Source organism: Nymphaea colorata, chromosome 10, assembly GCF_008831285.2.
Source record: "Nymphaea colorata isolate Beijing-Zhang1983 chromosome 10, ASM883128v2, whole genome shotgun sequence".
Lineage (NCBI taxonomy): Eukaryota > Viridiplantae > Streptophyta > Magnoliopsida > Nymphaeales > Nymphaeaceae > Nymphaea > Nymphaea colorata.
Window position 1 is genome coordinate 7209880 of NC_045147.1, and position 12662 is coordinate 7222541.

At 39.6% G+C, this 12662-nt stretch overlaps 1 protein-coding gene across 3 annotated transcripts in view; it reads left to right on the forward strand.

The window, feature by feature from the left end:
- The window catches only part of LOC116262992 (mediator of RNA polymerase II transcription subunit 23), a 134875-nt gene that overhangs the window by 28322 nt on the left and 93891 nt on the right, over window positions 1-12662 (forward strand). For all 3 annotated transcript variants that reach the window (XR_004174549.2, XM_031642550.2, XM_050079825.1), the window contains 4 exons: window positions 4160-4377; window positions 4470-4683; window positions 5077-5357; window positions 7499-7582. Coding sequence is in view for 2 of the 3 variants with exons in the window: in XM_031642550.2 (XP_031498410.1) it covers window positions 4160-4377; window positions 4470-4683; window positions 5077-5357; window positions 7499-7582 (797 nt within the window). In the remaining variant the exon portion in view is untranslated. The remainder of the gene's footprint in view (window positions 1-4159; window positions 4378-4469; window positions 4684-5076; window positions 5358-7498; window positions 7583-12662) is intronic.

Here is a 12662-nt window from a genome sequence, read left to right on the forward strand (position 1 = left end):
ATCAAAACTGTTGTAGTGTACTCGGCAGCCACCTCAAGTGTTTGATCAAGCGCTAATGCCAATGATTGCTCGCTGCCGACGCCAATAACACAGCCTAATTGCTGGTAAGAGGGAGGAGGAGAAGGAGGTTAGGCTGAGGGTGAGAGGGAAAAACAAATGGAAAATGAGGAGAGAAAGGCTGACCACGAGAGTTTGGCAGAGGGGAAAGCGTGCGGGAGAGAACTGGCGGGAAGTAGGAGAGTGGCGAGGGAGAGAGAGTGAGGAGTGTAGATAGAGAGGGAGGTTGAACAAAGAGAGAGAGAGCAGACAAAAGGGGAAAAGAGGAGGCGGACGGAGGGAGCGAGAGAGACTGCAGGGAGAGATGCGAGCAAAGAGACCGGAGCGCGGGCAAGGGGAGAGCGTGTGAGGAGCGTGGAATGAAGAGGGGGGACTCCACAGAAACAAAACGGAATAGAGGGAGAGGCGGTAGAAACAACGAGAGAGGGAGGAGGAGAAGAAGGAAGAAGGAGAAAGAAGAAGGAAAAGGCAAAGAGAGGTCGAAAGGGCTTACCGGAGCATTGCCATCGCCGTCGCCCTTCTTCCGCCGGCCCAAACATCGCCGCTGCCACACGCTGCGTGTTTCTACAGATTTGAACTCAAAAACATTATCAGTGCGAATGTTTTTGACAATGAAATCAAACTGAGTCTTTATTTCAATAATGAAAATTTTGAAGAATACAAATAACTTCAGACCTCTCTTTTAACAAGAACACCCAACTAAGACGAGAAAAATCGTCAACAATAACAAGGTAATACCTAAACTTGGCCCAACTTACAACCCGGCTAGGCCCCCAAACATCAAATGAATGAGATCAAAAACTGCATGACTCGATGGACTAATACTGGAAGGAAAACTACTTCTAGTGTGTTTGCCCAATTGACAGGCCTCACACTGGAATGACTCATACACAAAAATATTAAGGAGGACACCACAGATCTTGGATAATGAAAGATGACCGAGTCAGAGATGTGACTGATAAGGGGTAGGCTTAGATAGAGCCATAGATGCCACACCTTCCACTGGTTCCGACAGAAGGTAAACTCCCTTGTGCTCATGGCCACCACCAATTGTCTTCCCATTTTGCAAGTCCTGAAAAATACATGAACCAGGATCAAATATGGCTCTACACTGCAAATCGTTTGTCAACTGAGTAATAGACAGAAGGTTAGCAGGAAATTCTGGAGCGTATAAAACATTGGAAAGAGATAAAATTAGAGAGTTTCACATCCCCAACTCTCATAATAGGAGAAAGTTTTCCATTAGCAAGTCTAACATGTTGAGGTTGTGCAAAACAATGCAATAAGGTAAATGAGTGAGGCTGACTGTAGAAATGTTTCGAAGCCCCAAAATCAATAATCCACACAGTACCTGGTTCATGGAAAGTTCTACCAACAAACAAAGAAGAATCCACCACAACCGAGGATGCAGTAGCAGATGTCGAGGCAGGGAGAGAATACTGAGCCATAAGCTGATCATACTCAAACTTGCTCATAGTTACCATGGAGCTATCAGTAGTCGTCAAGGAGCTATCAGGAGTTTCTCCAAGTGACGTAGCAGCTCGGGCAGACCCTATAGGAATCTGAGAAGTGAATCTCCCTCTGCCACCTGAGGTACTGAATCTTCTTACATGGGAACTAGGAGCTGGACGACCATGTTTGTCCCAACATCTATCTTCTAAATGTCCCAATTTGCCATAGTATGTACACTGAAATCTCCCTTTGCCCCCTACACCACGACCTGAGCCTCTTCCCCTTGTAGCATGTCCACGTCCTCCAGACACGGCTAAGGCAGCAGTAGGAGACTCACTCTGGGGCTGAGAGAGAGATACAACCAATCTACTGAGTCTATTATATGCCTCAGCAAGATCTGTAATTTCTGCACCAGTAAGCATCTGAACTTTAGCTACCTCATATTTAGGGGACAAACCAGCCAAGAACTTTGCCACCATAGTCTGCTCAAAATGAGTCTTGTAACATGCTTGACATGGAGGTTGAAGAGCCTTCAATCGTTCATACGCTGCTTTAACTGAAGCAAAGTATTGAGATAGTTCCAAGCCACCTTGCTGCAGTTTGTGTAACTCCTGCTCAACTTGTAAAATTTTTGAAACATTCTTGTCATGAGAATAGGTCTGTCTCAAAATAGTCTACATGTGTTTACCAGTTGTATAGTAAGCAAGAGTAGGAGCGATATTAGACTGCAGACTGTTCATAATCCATGCCATAACAATACTATTATCTTCTTTCCATGTTGTATACTTTCCTGTTTTAACATTTGGTTCATCTTCCTCAATGTTATGGTCTTTCCGATGTCCTACTAAAGACATCATGAACATACGTGACCAAATTTCATAGTTGTGACCATCTAATTTCATAGTCGAACCATAGAAGAATGGATTCCCAACAACTTTGTATTCAGTATGAAACTCGATCTTAGGGCTATCTGTCATATTAGATTGCTGTTTCAGATCCATTGTGAGACACAAACAACTGAGCCACACAATCTGACTATAATATGCAGCAGTAAGTAGAATATGCAGCAGCAGTGAGCAGTAAGTAGAACACATAGCAGTAGTCAAAACAGTAAACAGTAGATAAGAAGCTTTCTATTGAAAATAAAATTTCACTTTATAACGTAAAGAACTGGTTCACGACAGACAAGAAGCAGGTCATCATAGGTATCTTTTCCATGCCTTGTTTAACTCCACATGTATCAGTCCTAACATCCACGCCACACCACAACTTGAAGACCGATCATATATTCCACAGACATGATAAAAATCACTTTTAACACTTACTGCTGTTCCCAGTTCCCACGCTTAGCAGAAGTTACCAGCGACAGTGAAAAATACTCTGCTGTTCCCACGTTTATCAGATTTTGCAACCACGTCCACTTGTTGCAACCACGTCCACTTCAACAAGGCATCAATCTAGGGTTTTCATCTTTTGTTAAGAAAACCATAGATCGAGCCCCAATATGCACGATCCACAAGTTTGACCCACAAAATCTCCAACGATAACAGAAGAAGAGGAAGAAGATGGGTAAGATGACGAGGGAGAGAAATAGGTGTCAGTACGAAGAAGGGTTGGGCTCTGATACCATGTTGCTGGAAGCAAGACGAGAGAGAGAGAGAGAGGAGAAGAGGTTGAGAGAGAGAGAGAGAGAGAGACAGAAAGTTCTATTCGTTGTTCCAATAGACTGCCCTATTCTCACGTTAAATGAGAATTAGGGTAAGATAACAAATTACAAGATTAGTCCACTACTAGAACATTTATTTGTAAAGAGTTGTTCATAAAACTCTTAAATATTAAAAAAACCACCTAACACAAATATTATTCAACAATTTTTATAAGTTTATCATTCTAGTTGGGCATTTTTTTATGCCTCCTCAGTTTTTTGTTTATTTATTTTTACATAATTTTTTATATATTTTCTATATTTTTAAAAAAAGTGCCGAAATTTGCTAGACATTTTGCTGAAAAAATAGCTTCGTCAAAAAATATCCAAGAAAAACGTCGCTGGTATTTTCCCAGGAACGATAATTCGTGGTTATGATTCAAAGGTACATACATGGCAAAACAAAAAAAGTAATTTTAAGTGCTTCAAGAAAGTATAAGAAATGACAGAAATAGCCTATATGTTCAAGCTAAAGAAGGGAGACTGGCCCTTGGGCTGGTTCCACTAACTACAAGGCCGACCGTTAGATTAGTCCTGTATCACATAGGTATGTGACATCGCTTCCTCTACACCATGGATATTAATGCTTCAGAAATCACACACACACACCCCTTGAACAGTTGGACACATTGTTTGAGAAGAAGTTCCCATGTTGCCACATGTACTCACATATCCATGTAACATGGGTACTGTACTAGTGGTAACATTACAAAATGACTGTTTTGAAGTTGATGCTTCAAACTCTAAAGCAGTTTATGGTCCATTGTTTTTTATGGATTGTGATTGGTGCTGTGCCTGTAAAGTCATATTCAGAATGTTCCATCTTAAGTAGCAAATTATGTTTTGATTCATTATTGGTTGTTTGTTGTCTGTAAGTAGTGTTTCAATTGGTTTATAGTTCTTTTCATATGAAGCTACTTGACTGTTTAAATTTCACTTTTTCAGAAACAAGTTTATGGCTGGAGTGGCTTACTCTTTCGGATATTTTGTACTTTCTGACAAAGAATGGTTATATTGATTTCCTGGATTTTGTGGACAAGCTTGTGCTTCGAGTTAGACAAGGCGACCAAAAGTTTGTCCGCAGCAACCATATTACATGGCTGTTGACGCAAATAATCCGTTTAGAGGTTGTGACAAACGCTTTAAATACAGACCCAAAAAAGGTTGGTTTTTACAGCACCATTTGCTCCTTGAAATTGTTGCATTTGGTTGTGAAGGGGACTAACAAACAGAAAACAATAATTCTGCTGTTTAGGTGGAAGCGATCAGAAAGATTATTTCATTTCAAACTGAAGAAAGAAATTTTGATCAGAGCATAGTCACTCCTCAGAGTATCCTTCTAGAATTTATATCAAGCAGTCAGTCATTGAGGATATGGTCATTTAACCCTTCAAATAAGGATTGTTTGAATCCAGAGCAGATTCAGAAGGGCAAGCAGATAGAAGAATGGTGGAGGCCATTTGGAAAAGGTATGATTCATATTAATGTGGTGTTCACCCAATGAAAAGTTATTTTGTTCAGTGAATTCGAAAGATCATGCAAGCAGTCAGTTTGTGATGTGTTTGTGGTTACTTCTATACCAGTACCTTTTCTTTAATAACAAAGTTGCAATTGAATACATTTATGTTTGTTTCTGAAACTCCTAAGGGAAAAACCTCACAATGAAATGCTCTGCAACTTCACAATAGCGGCAAAAATAGGTGCATTTTCTGAGGCTTTCTGCTCATCCTTTAGTATGTTTTATTCATTATATCAACCAAGTTAGTTCCAACTTCTGACCACACGATTGAATGTATATACTATGATGTTGCTTATTGGTGCCCAATTCGTTGCTCACTTGAATTTTCATTCTTTTGCTGAAGGGGAACGCATGCTGGATTTCGCAAATTTGGATGATAGGTCACTGGGGATGTTTTGGGTGCTTTCACATACAATGGTCCAATCTGCCTGTGATGTCTTGATGAATTGGCTGAATTCTGCTGGAGTTAGCGAGTTAATGCAATCAGGATCAATTCAACCTAATGAGCGGATGATGGTGATGCGGGAATCATGTCCCTTGCCCATGACATTCTTATCTGGCCTTTCAATACATTTGCTATTGAATTTGACTTCAAAAATTGAAGACACATTATTCCAAGGGCAGGTACCTGACATCTTTGAATGTGCTCTATTTAAATGAACTGGCTCTCTATCCAAGTATTTTCTGCCACTTCGTGGTTCTATATCCCCCTTCCAACTGCATATGCTTAGAGACCTGGATATAAAGCAAAGTGCAACATTTAACTCTCTAAGCTATACACAGAATCATTTGATTTTTGTTTCAGCCAAGTTCATGTGTGTAATTTGTGTCTCAAGAACTATGGGATAGGAAAGGAGAAATTTACTGAGGCAAATCAGTTGTCACGGATTTTATCCAGAGAGATATAAAGTAGCCACATAAGTCATCGATATTTTAAGAATGATGTGGTGTTATATTAAAAAAAAGGAAAGATACTATTGTAACATATGATGATATTTCAAATATTGTCTGAAAGTAAGTATCAGAATAAGTACCATGATATATCATGACAATATTATGATAAAATTTCTTTGTCTAGATGCACTCTATGCTCACATTTCCATTTTTTCCAATATGTTCCATATGAAAATTACAAAAAAATCATAATTTTATAAAATTTTATTGATCTTACATATAAAAGTACAACTTTTGAGGAAAACTTTTTCTTGTTTTCACTATGGTAAAAAATTCATAGCACAACACCAGGTAAACCCACTGAAAGGAAACAAAATATAGGTATAAACCTATATTCAAGATCTTTCCCACAAGGTGTAAAAGGCACAAGTCACACACAATATAGATATAAATCATATTTCAAACACGAGATCTCTCACAAGGACTGCTGCACTAAGGCACTAAAAGTACTTTGTTAATAAGAAAGAGCTTCTAGGAAGTTTACTTTACAAAGGTGCAAAGAGCTCTTATTTAGACAAAGTGAAACTAGCTGTTGGGGTCCCAATGGCTAGAAAAGTATTGACTTGGGTTCCCAACAACTTCAAAGTTGAGTTCAGCTGAGCTCACAGCTGACGAAAAACACAGAAATAAGTACAAAATTTGAGAAATAAAAATACAAATAAAACAAATAAAGATCCTTACAAATAATATACCAAATCTTGACACCCTGCTCAAACTTATGGTATCATAACCAAAAGTTCACCAGGAAGAAATAAAAAACAAGGAACTCCAAGCCCTTTAGTGAAGATGGAATATATGGAAGCTCAATAGTCTTCTTTCAAAGTTCTTCTCTCAAAAAATGGAAGTCCATTTTAATGTCCTTGGTTCTTTCATGAAGGGTATGATTATTTGCAACATAAATGACACTTATCATCGCCACATAACTTAGATGTTCCTTCAAGTTGAATTCCCATATTTTTGAGCATACTTTTCAGCCAAACGACCTCCATAATGGCTGAGGGCATAGCACATATTCAACTGCAGTGGATGACAAGAAAATCTTTTGTTCTTTCTTGCATCTCCATGAGATTAGAAATGTATCTAAGAACCCATGAAAACTAGTAGGGGAATGCCAATTATTGAGATCACCTCCCTAGTTGGCGTGATGTGGACCCGCCTTGGGCTGCATCCTTTTCCTTGGCTCCTCACTGTCAGCCACACCTTGCGAGCAGCGGCCGGAGCACTTCAAGAGATCAAATTGCCACAACAAGAACCCAACCTCTAGAGTCTTGACCATGGTCGGGCTGCAACAGCAGCCACCCCACGTCGTCCAACCTACTGCTACACTAGAGCTTGGCCCAAGCCCCTTTGCAAAGCCGAGGAGTCTGCCTGGGCCTGAGCCACCTTGAGCCTGGCCCACACTTGACTGCTTGCCAACACTCTTTAGCACGTCCGTGCTTGAGCCATCTACATGATGCAGACCTTAGCAAGGGCCCATGCCCTTCACACTCCATAACCTATATCCTTACGCCAGAGCCTCAAGAGGAGACTAACTCGCAGGCACTTGAACCAGCCTTAGCCGAGAGCAGCTTGGTCAATACCCTGCTGCACCACAACAGTAGACTAGAACAGCCAGAGCCAGCCTTTTTCTGGATTCAAACTGCTGATAGTGCCATCATAAAATGTTTAGAATTTTAAATAATCCTTGTTGGTTAAAATTTTCATAAGAACATTATTTCTATTGTTCATTTTTTGGTTAGTCTTTTTGTTTTTTTTACTCTCTCATATTAAGCATCATACCAGGGCATCTAACAACTTTCTCTAACGTTCAGGTCATTCCTAGCATTTCATTGGTCGAGGTATATGCAAGAATTTTGTTGATAGCACCTCACTCTTTATTTCGTCTACATTTCAGTGTAAATTTCTACCTCAAAAGCCTGCTGTCTCTATTATATGTTCTTCTGAAATAGCTAAACATGAATATGCTGGAAGTAGTTTCTTTCGTTTGCTTTATGAAATTTCATTTTTATCATGTATTAATTTTTTAAATTTGTTATCATTGGCTCGAGTCATGCACTTTTTTGTATCTAAGATAAGAATGCTTTTTGCGTCTATAAATTGTTATTTTGCTATGCATGTTTGAAATGGTTAAAGGTATGCAAATTTGGCAAAGGCTCAAGCCTTGCGTAGTTAGCATCATTGAGGAGGAGGTAACTTAGCACTATCCTAAAGGAGAGGAAAATAACGTATGAAGCCTGATTCTATGATTGAAGCTTGGTTCTGCACGTAATCACAAATATTGTCTTTGGTTTTTTCTATTGGTGGTGTGTTTCTTGGGTATTTCTTGAAAAACTTATTTATCTTGGGAAGATTTCAGAATCAAATATTATAAAATATGTAACAGTAGAAAAAAATTATGAATTGAGAGTTTTACTATTTTACTTACAAATATATTGGTAAATGTTCCAATGATTTTTTTTGAACATTTACAATTTTAAATAAAACAGAAATGGAAAAAATGCATTAATATGAGATGCAAATTACCAATATAATAGCACCAAAATTTTTTTTGCAATATTATGAAAATATGTTTCATCCTGTTTTGGCAATGAGAAATGATACTTTTCAAAAGTTGTTGGTATTTGTGACTGATCCAATGCGAGTTCCCATAAATATTCTTTTCCTTCCCATATTAAAATGTCACAGTTCAGTCATCCTTGTAGTTTCCTTCATCCTTGTAGTTTCCTTTTCATGCATTTGGCTCAGTTCTTTCACTTCACATGCTGCTTCTCATATTCATTTGGTCTCTTGGTAACCATGATCCTGGCTACCTTTGTTATCTTGTTTTGATCTTGGCAAACTTCACACAATGTTGTGTACTTCATGCACTACTCCATTGAATTAGTCTTATGTTTGGAGATCTTGGAGGGAGAGATGAGATGACATCAAGTGTTGAATAATGTTAAGTAATTACAAAATACATTTACAATCTTGCTTATGTATTCAATTTCATTGAAAATATACATGTAGAGGCAATTTGATGAGACCTTCACAACCTAGTTTTGTGACAAATGTCTTGAAAATACATAGTATAGTGAAACAGAAAAATGTTTTGAGACAATTGTTCTTGCTCGATGAATGAGCTGTATATCCTTATCCTCGTAAGAGAAAATGAAGGGAAGTTGTGGATATTGGATTTAATAGTCAATTTTGGGAATCATCTACCAAGTTAATTAGAATCAGCATACCAGTTGGTAAAGTTTTAAGATTGGTTGGTGTAGAAATAATAGACGCACAAGAACGGAAGATCGAACACAGATGTAACGTGGAAAACCCTCAACTAGAGGGAAAAAACCACGGGTGAGGAGGTCTGGTGCCCACTAGCCGCCAGACTCTCTCTCTCTTTAAAACTTCATTAACCTTAAGATTAGGGGTTACAATGCTATAAGTATGCCGAAACTAGGACACAAAGGATCGGGTCCAGACCCGGACCCATACACCAAGCCGGACCCATACACCAAGATCCGTCAACACTCCCCCTCAAGTTGGGCATACATATCAAACATGCCCAACATGGATACATTTCTCTCAAAAGGAGTTACATGTAAAGCTTTAGTTAGAATATCAACAGTTTGGTCTTCAGACTTCATGTATGGTAATGTTAACTCCCTGGCATCAATTCTTTCTCTGATGAAGTGACGGTCAATCTCAACATGCTTTGTTCGATCATGAAGCACTGGATTGTTAGCCAAGTTAATCGCAGACTTGTTATCACAATACATCCTCATAGGCCCTTCAATCTCTATCCCAATATCAGTCAGCAAGATCTTTAGCCACAACAACTCTGATACTCCAGTAGCAATTGCCCTATATTCAGCCTTTGCACTTGAGCGGGAACAAACATCTTGTCTCTTGCTTTTCCAAACAACTAGATTTCCCCCCAAGTAAACGCAGTACCCTGAAGTAGATCTTTTGGTGTCAACACAGCCTACCCAGTCTGCATCAGAATACCCTTCAATTTCTATAGACCTTTGTTTCACTTATAGAAGTCCCTTGCCAGGATTCTTCTTCAAGTAACACAGGATTCTATCTACAGCCTTCAAGCGCATCCGTAGGTGCATGCATAAACTGGCTCATCACATTTACAGCAAAGGTGATATCCGGTCTAGTCAGAGTAAGGTATATCAATCTACCAACTAGACGTTGATATCTCCCTTTAGCTTCTTCACACAAAAGTTCTCCATCCTTGCTACCGAGTTTGTGCCCAGCATCCAGAGGAGTAGAAGCTGGTCTGCATCCCAGTTTTCCTGTCTCCTTCAGTAAATCCAAGGTATACTTCCTTTGATTAAGCACAAGAGTTGTACTTGATCTGGCAATTTCAATACCAAGGAAGTACTTCAGCTTGCCAAGGTCCTTGAAATCAAATTCAGCTGATAGTAAACCCTTTAATCTTGCTATCTCTTTTTCATCATCACCTGTAACAATCATATCATCAACATAAACCAACAGTAGGGTAACTTTACCTTCTATCCTCTTTACAAACAGGGTATGATCTCTATTTCCTTGTTTGTAGCCATGCTTCTTCATAACAAGTCTGAGACGTTCAAACCATGCTCGAGGAGACTGTTTGAGCCCATACAAAGCCTTCTTCAGTTTACAACATTTTCCAGGTCTCTCAAAATCCGGGGGCATACACATATATACTTCCTCTTCGAGATCTCCGTTGAGAAAGACATTTTTAACATCGAGTTGGCACATCTCCCAACCCTTCAGCACTGCCAAAAAAATAATAACTCTAACAGTCTTCATCTTCGCAATTGGGGCAAGCGTCTCTAAGTAGTCGATCCCATATTTCTGACTGAACCCTTTGGCCACCAGACATGCTTTGTACCTCTCAATGTTCCCATCTGGTTTGTACTTAATGGTGTAGACGCACTTTGACCCAACCAGATGAGCCGCTTCAGGAATCTCTACCACCTCCCATGTCTGGTTTTTGTCTAAGACCTCCATCTCTTCTTGCATAGCATGAGTCCACTTGGGGTCACTCTGAGCCTCTGTAACATTCCTGGGAATCACAGCCACAGACAATGAGAATACAAAACATTTGTAGTCAGTGCTCAATCTAGAGTAAGATACAAAGTTACCAATAGGTTGTTGGGTACATGACCTGACACCCTTTCTCAGGGCAATGGGAAGATCCTTCTTTTCATTTTCTGTTTGACTTTCTCTCTCAATAGGTTGCTTCTGAGCATGACTTGGGTCATCCAAGAAAGAAGTAGGATTGGGATTCGGAGTTGACTTATCACCATCAATCACCTTATCAGTACAAGCTCTTCTCCTAGAATACACCTGCCCAAACAGACGATTGCCTTCTTTTTCTGTCTCCATAGGACACTCTTCCTCCTTTCCCTGTTCATGTACCTCAATAGACGTCCCATCTTCTTCTTTTCCAAGCACCTCGACAAATAGATTCTCTTTGTGCCTGTAATCCAGAAAATCTATAAACTGAATTTCCTGACTTGGAGAATACTCTTCCTTAGACATTGACTTCTCCCCCTGAAGAGAATTCTCACCAAAATAAGAGACATGTTCCAAGAATGTGACATCCTTGGTAATGTGCACTCTACTAGTGGTGGGATCTAGACATTTATACCCCTTTTGAGTAGGAGAATACCCAAGAAATATTCCCTTAATTGATTTGGGGTCAAGTTTTTTCACATTCGGGCTGTGATTATGAATGAAACACACACATCCAAAGACCCGAGGAGGGAGGTGAAAAGGTTGGCTACTCCCTGGAAGCATGGAGTCGGGTGTACGACCATTGAGCACTCGACTAGGCATGCGATTAATCAAATAGGCACTAGTAATGACCGCATCTCCCCAATAATATTTTGGAAGATTCCTTTGGAACAATAAAGCTCTGGTGACATTTAGTAACTGACGGTTTTTTCTCTCAGCAACTCCATTTTGAGGAGGTGTATAACTACATGATGTCTCATGAACAATCTCCCTCTTTCGAAGGAATTCCTCGACAGTGAGACACATATACTCACGAGCATTATCAGACCGGAATGTCTTGACAAACTCACCATATTGGTTTTCCACTAGGAGGAGCATATATGTAACACTCCAATGTGATACGCAACTAATCATGAAAAGGAAATAGATACAAAGTTTCTTTCTTTTTTTTTTTTTGTGTGTGTGTGGGAGAAGCAAAACAATCACACACACCTACGTAGTTGATGTAGGCTCGATCTGTCTATTGCATACAGATAACTTGCCTATGTAATTAGTGCATGACACGATCTGTCCTAGCAGTTAATGTTGCTAATGGAAAACACCTATTAATAAAAAAACATTACTCTATATATGTTGGAGAGCCACAGCTCTCAAGTCTCAGTCTCAAACAACTTAAGAAGCTGCACAAGTATGTACAAACAAAAGTACATAAGGAAAATGTGTATGACATTGTCACTTTTTTTCCCAATGATCCCCCATCCCTTCAGCCGCTGGATCAACGAGCATCGTCCTTCACTTAGTGAGAACCTAATGAAGGTAGATAGTCATAGCATCAGCACAACCATTGAGTATAATGAAAATCATAACAAGGTTTTTGATATATCACTGGTGAGTTGTGATTCAAAGGGTTCACTAAGTTTGGTTTACTGATTTCTTCGGCATTCCAACGAATTAGACTGAATCTGAGTAACAAGAAAACCAATCACGTCGGTGACAATAAAGAAAGCAGATAAATGAACAAATAAACAGACAATTTACAATCTCATGTAACTTTATGATGCATGAACACGCAGTCACCTGAGTAAGATCACATGATGCCACCCAGCTTGTTGGTGTATTTTGGGTGGACCGTTGCGCAGCCTGCGGTCCCAAACATTGAGTCACTAGGAATATTGGCATAGTTTGGGGTAACCATTGCCATGACTCACATTTCGTTGAGCTCAACTGCGTTATTGCAATAACTGCATCCCACACTCG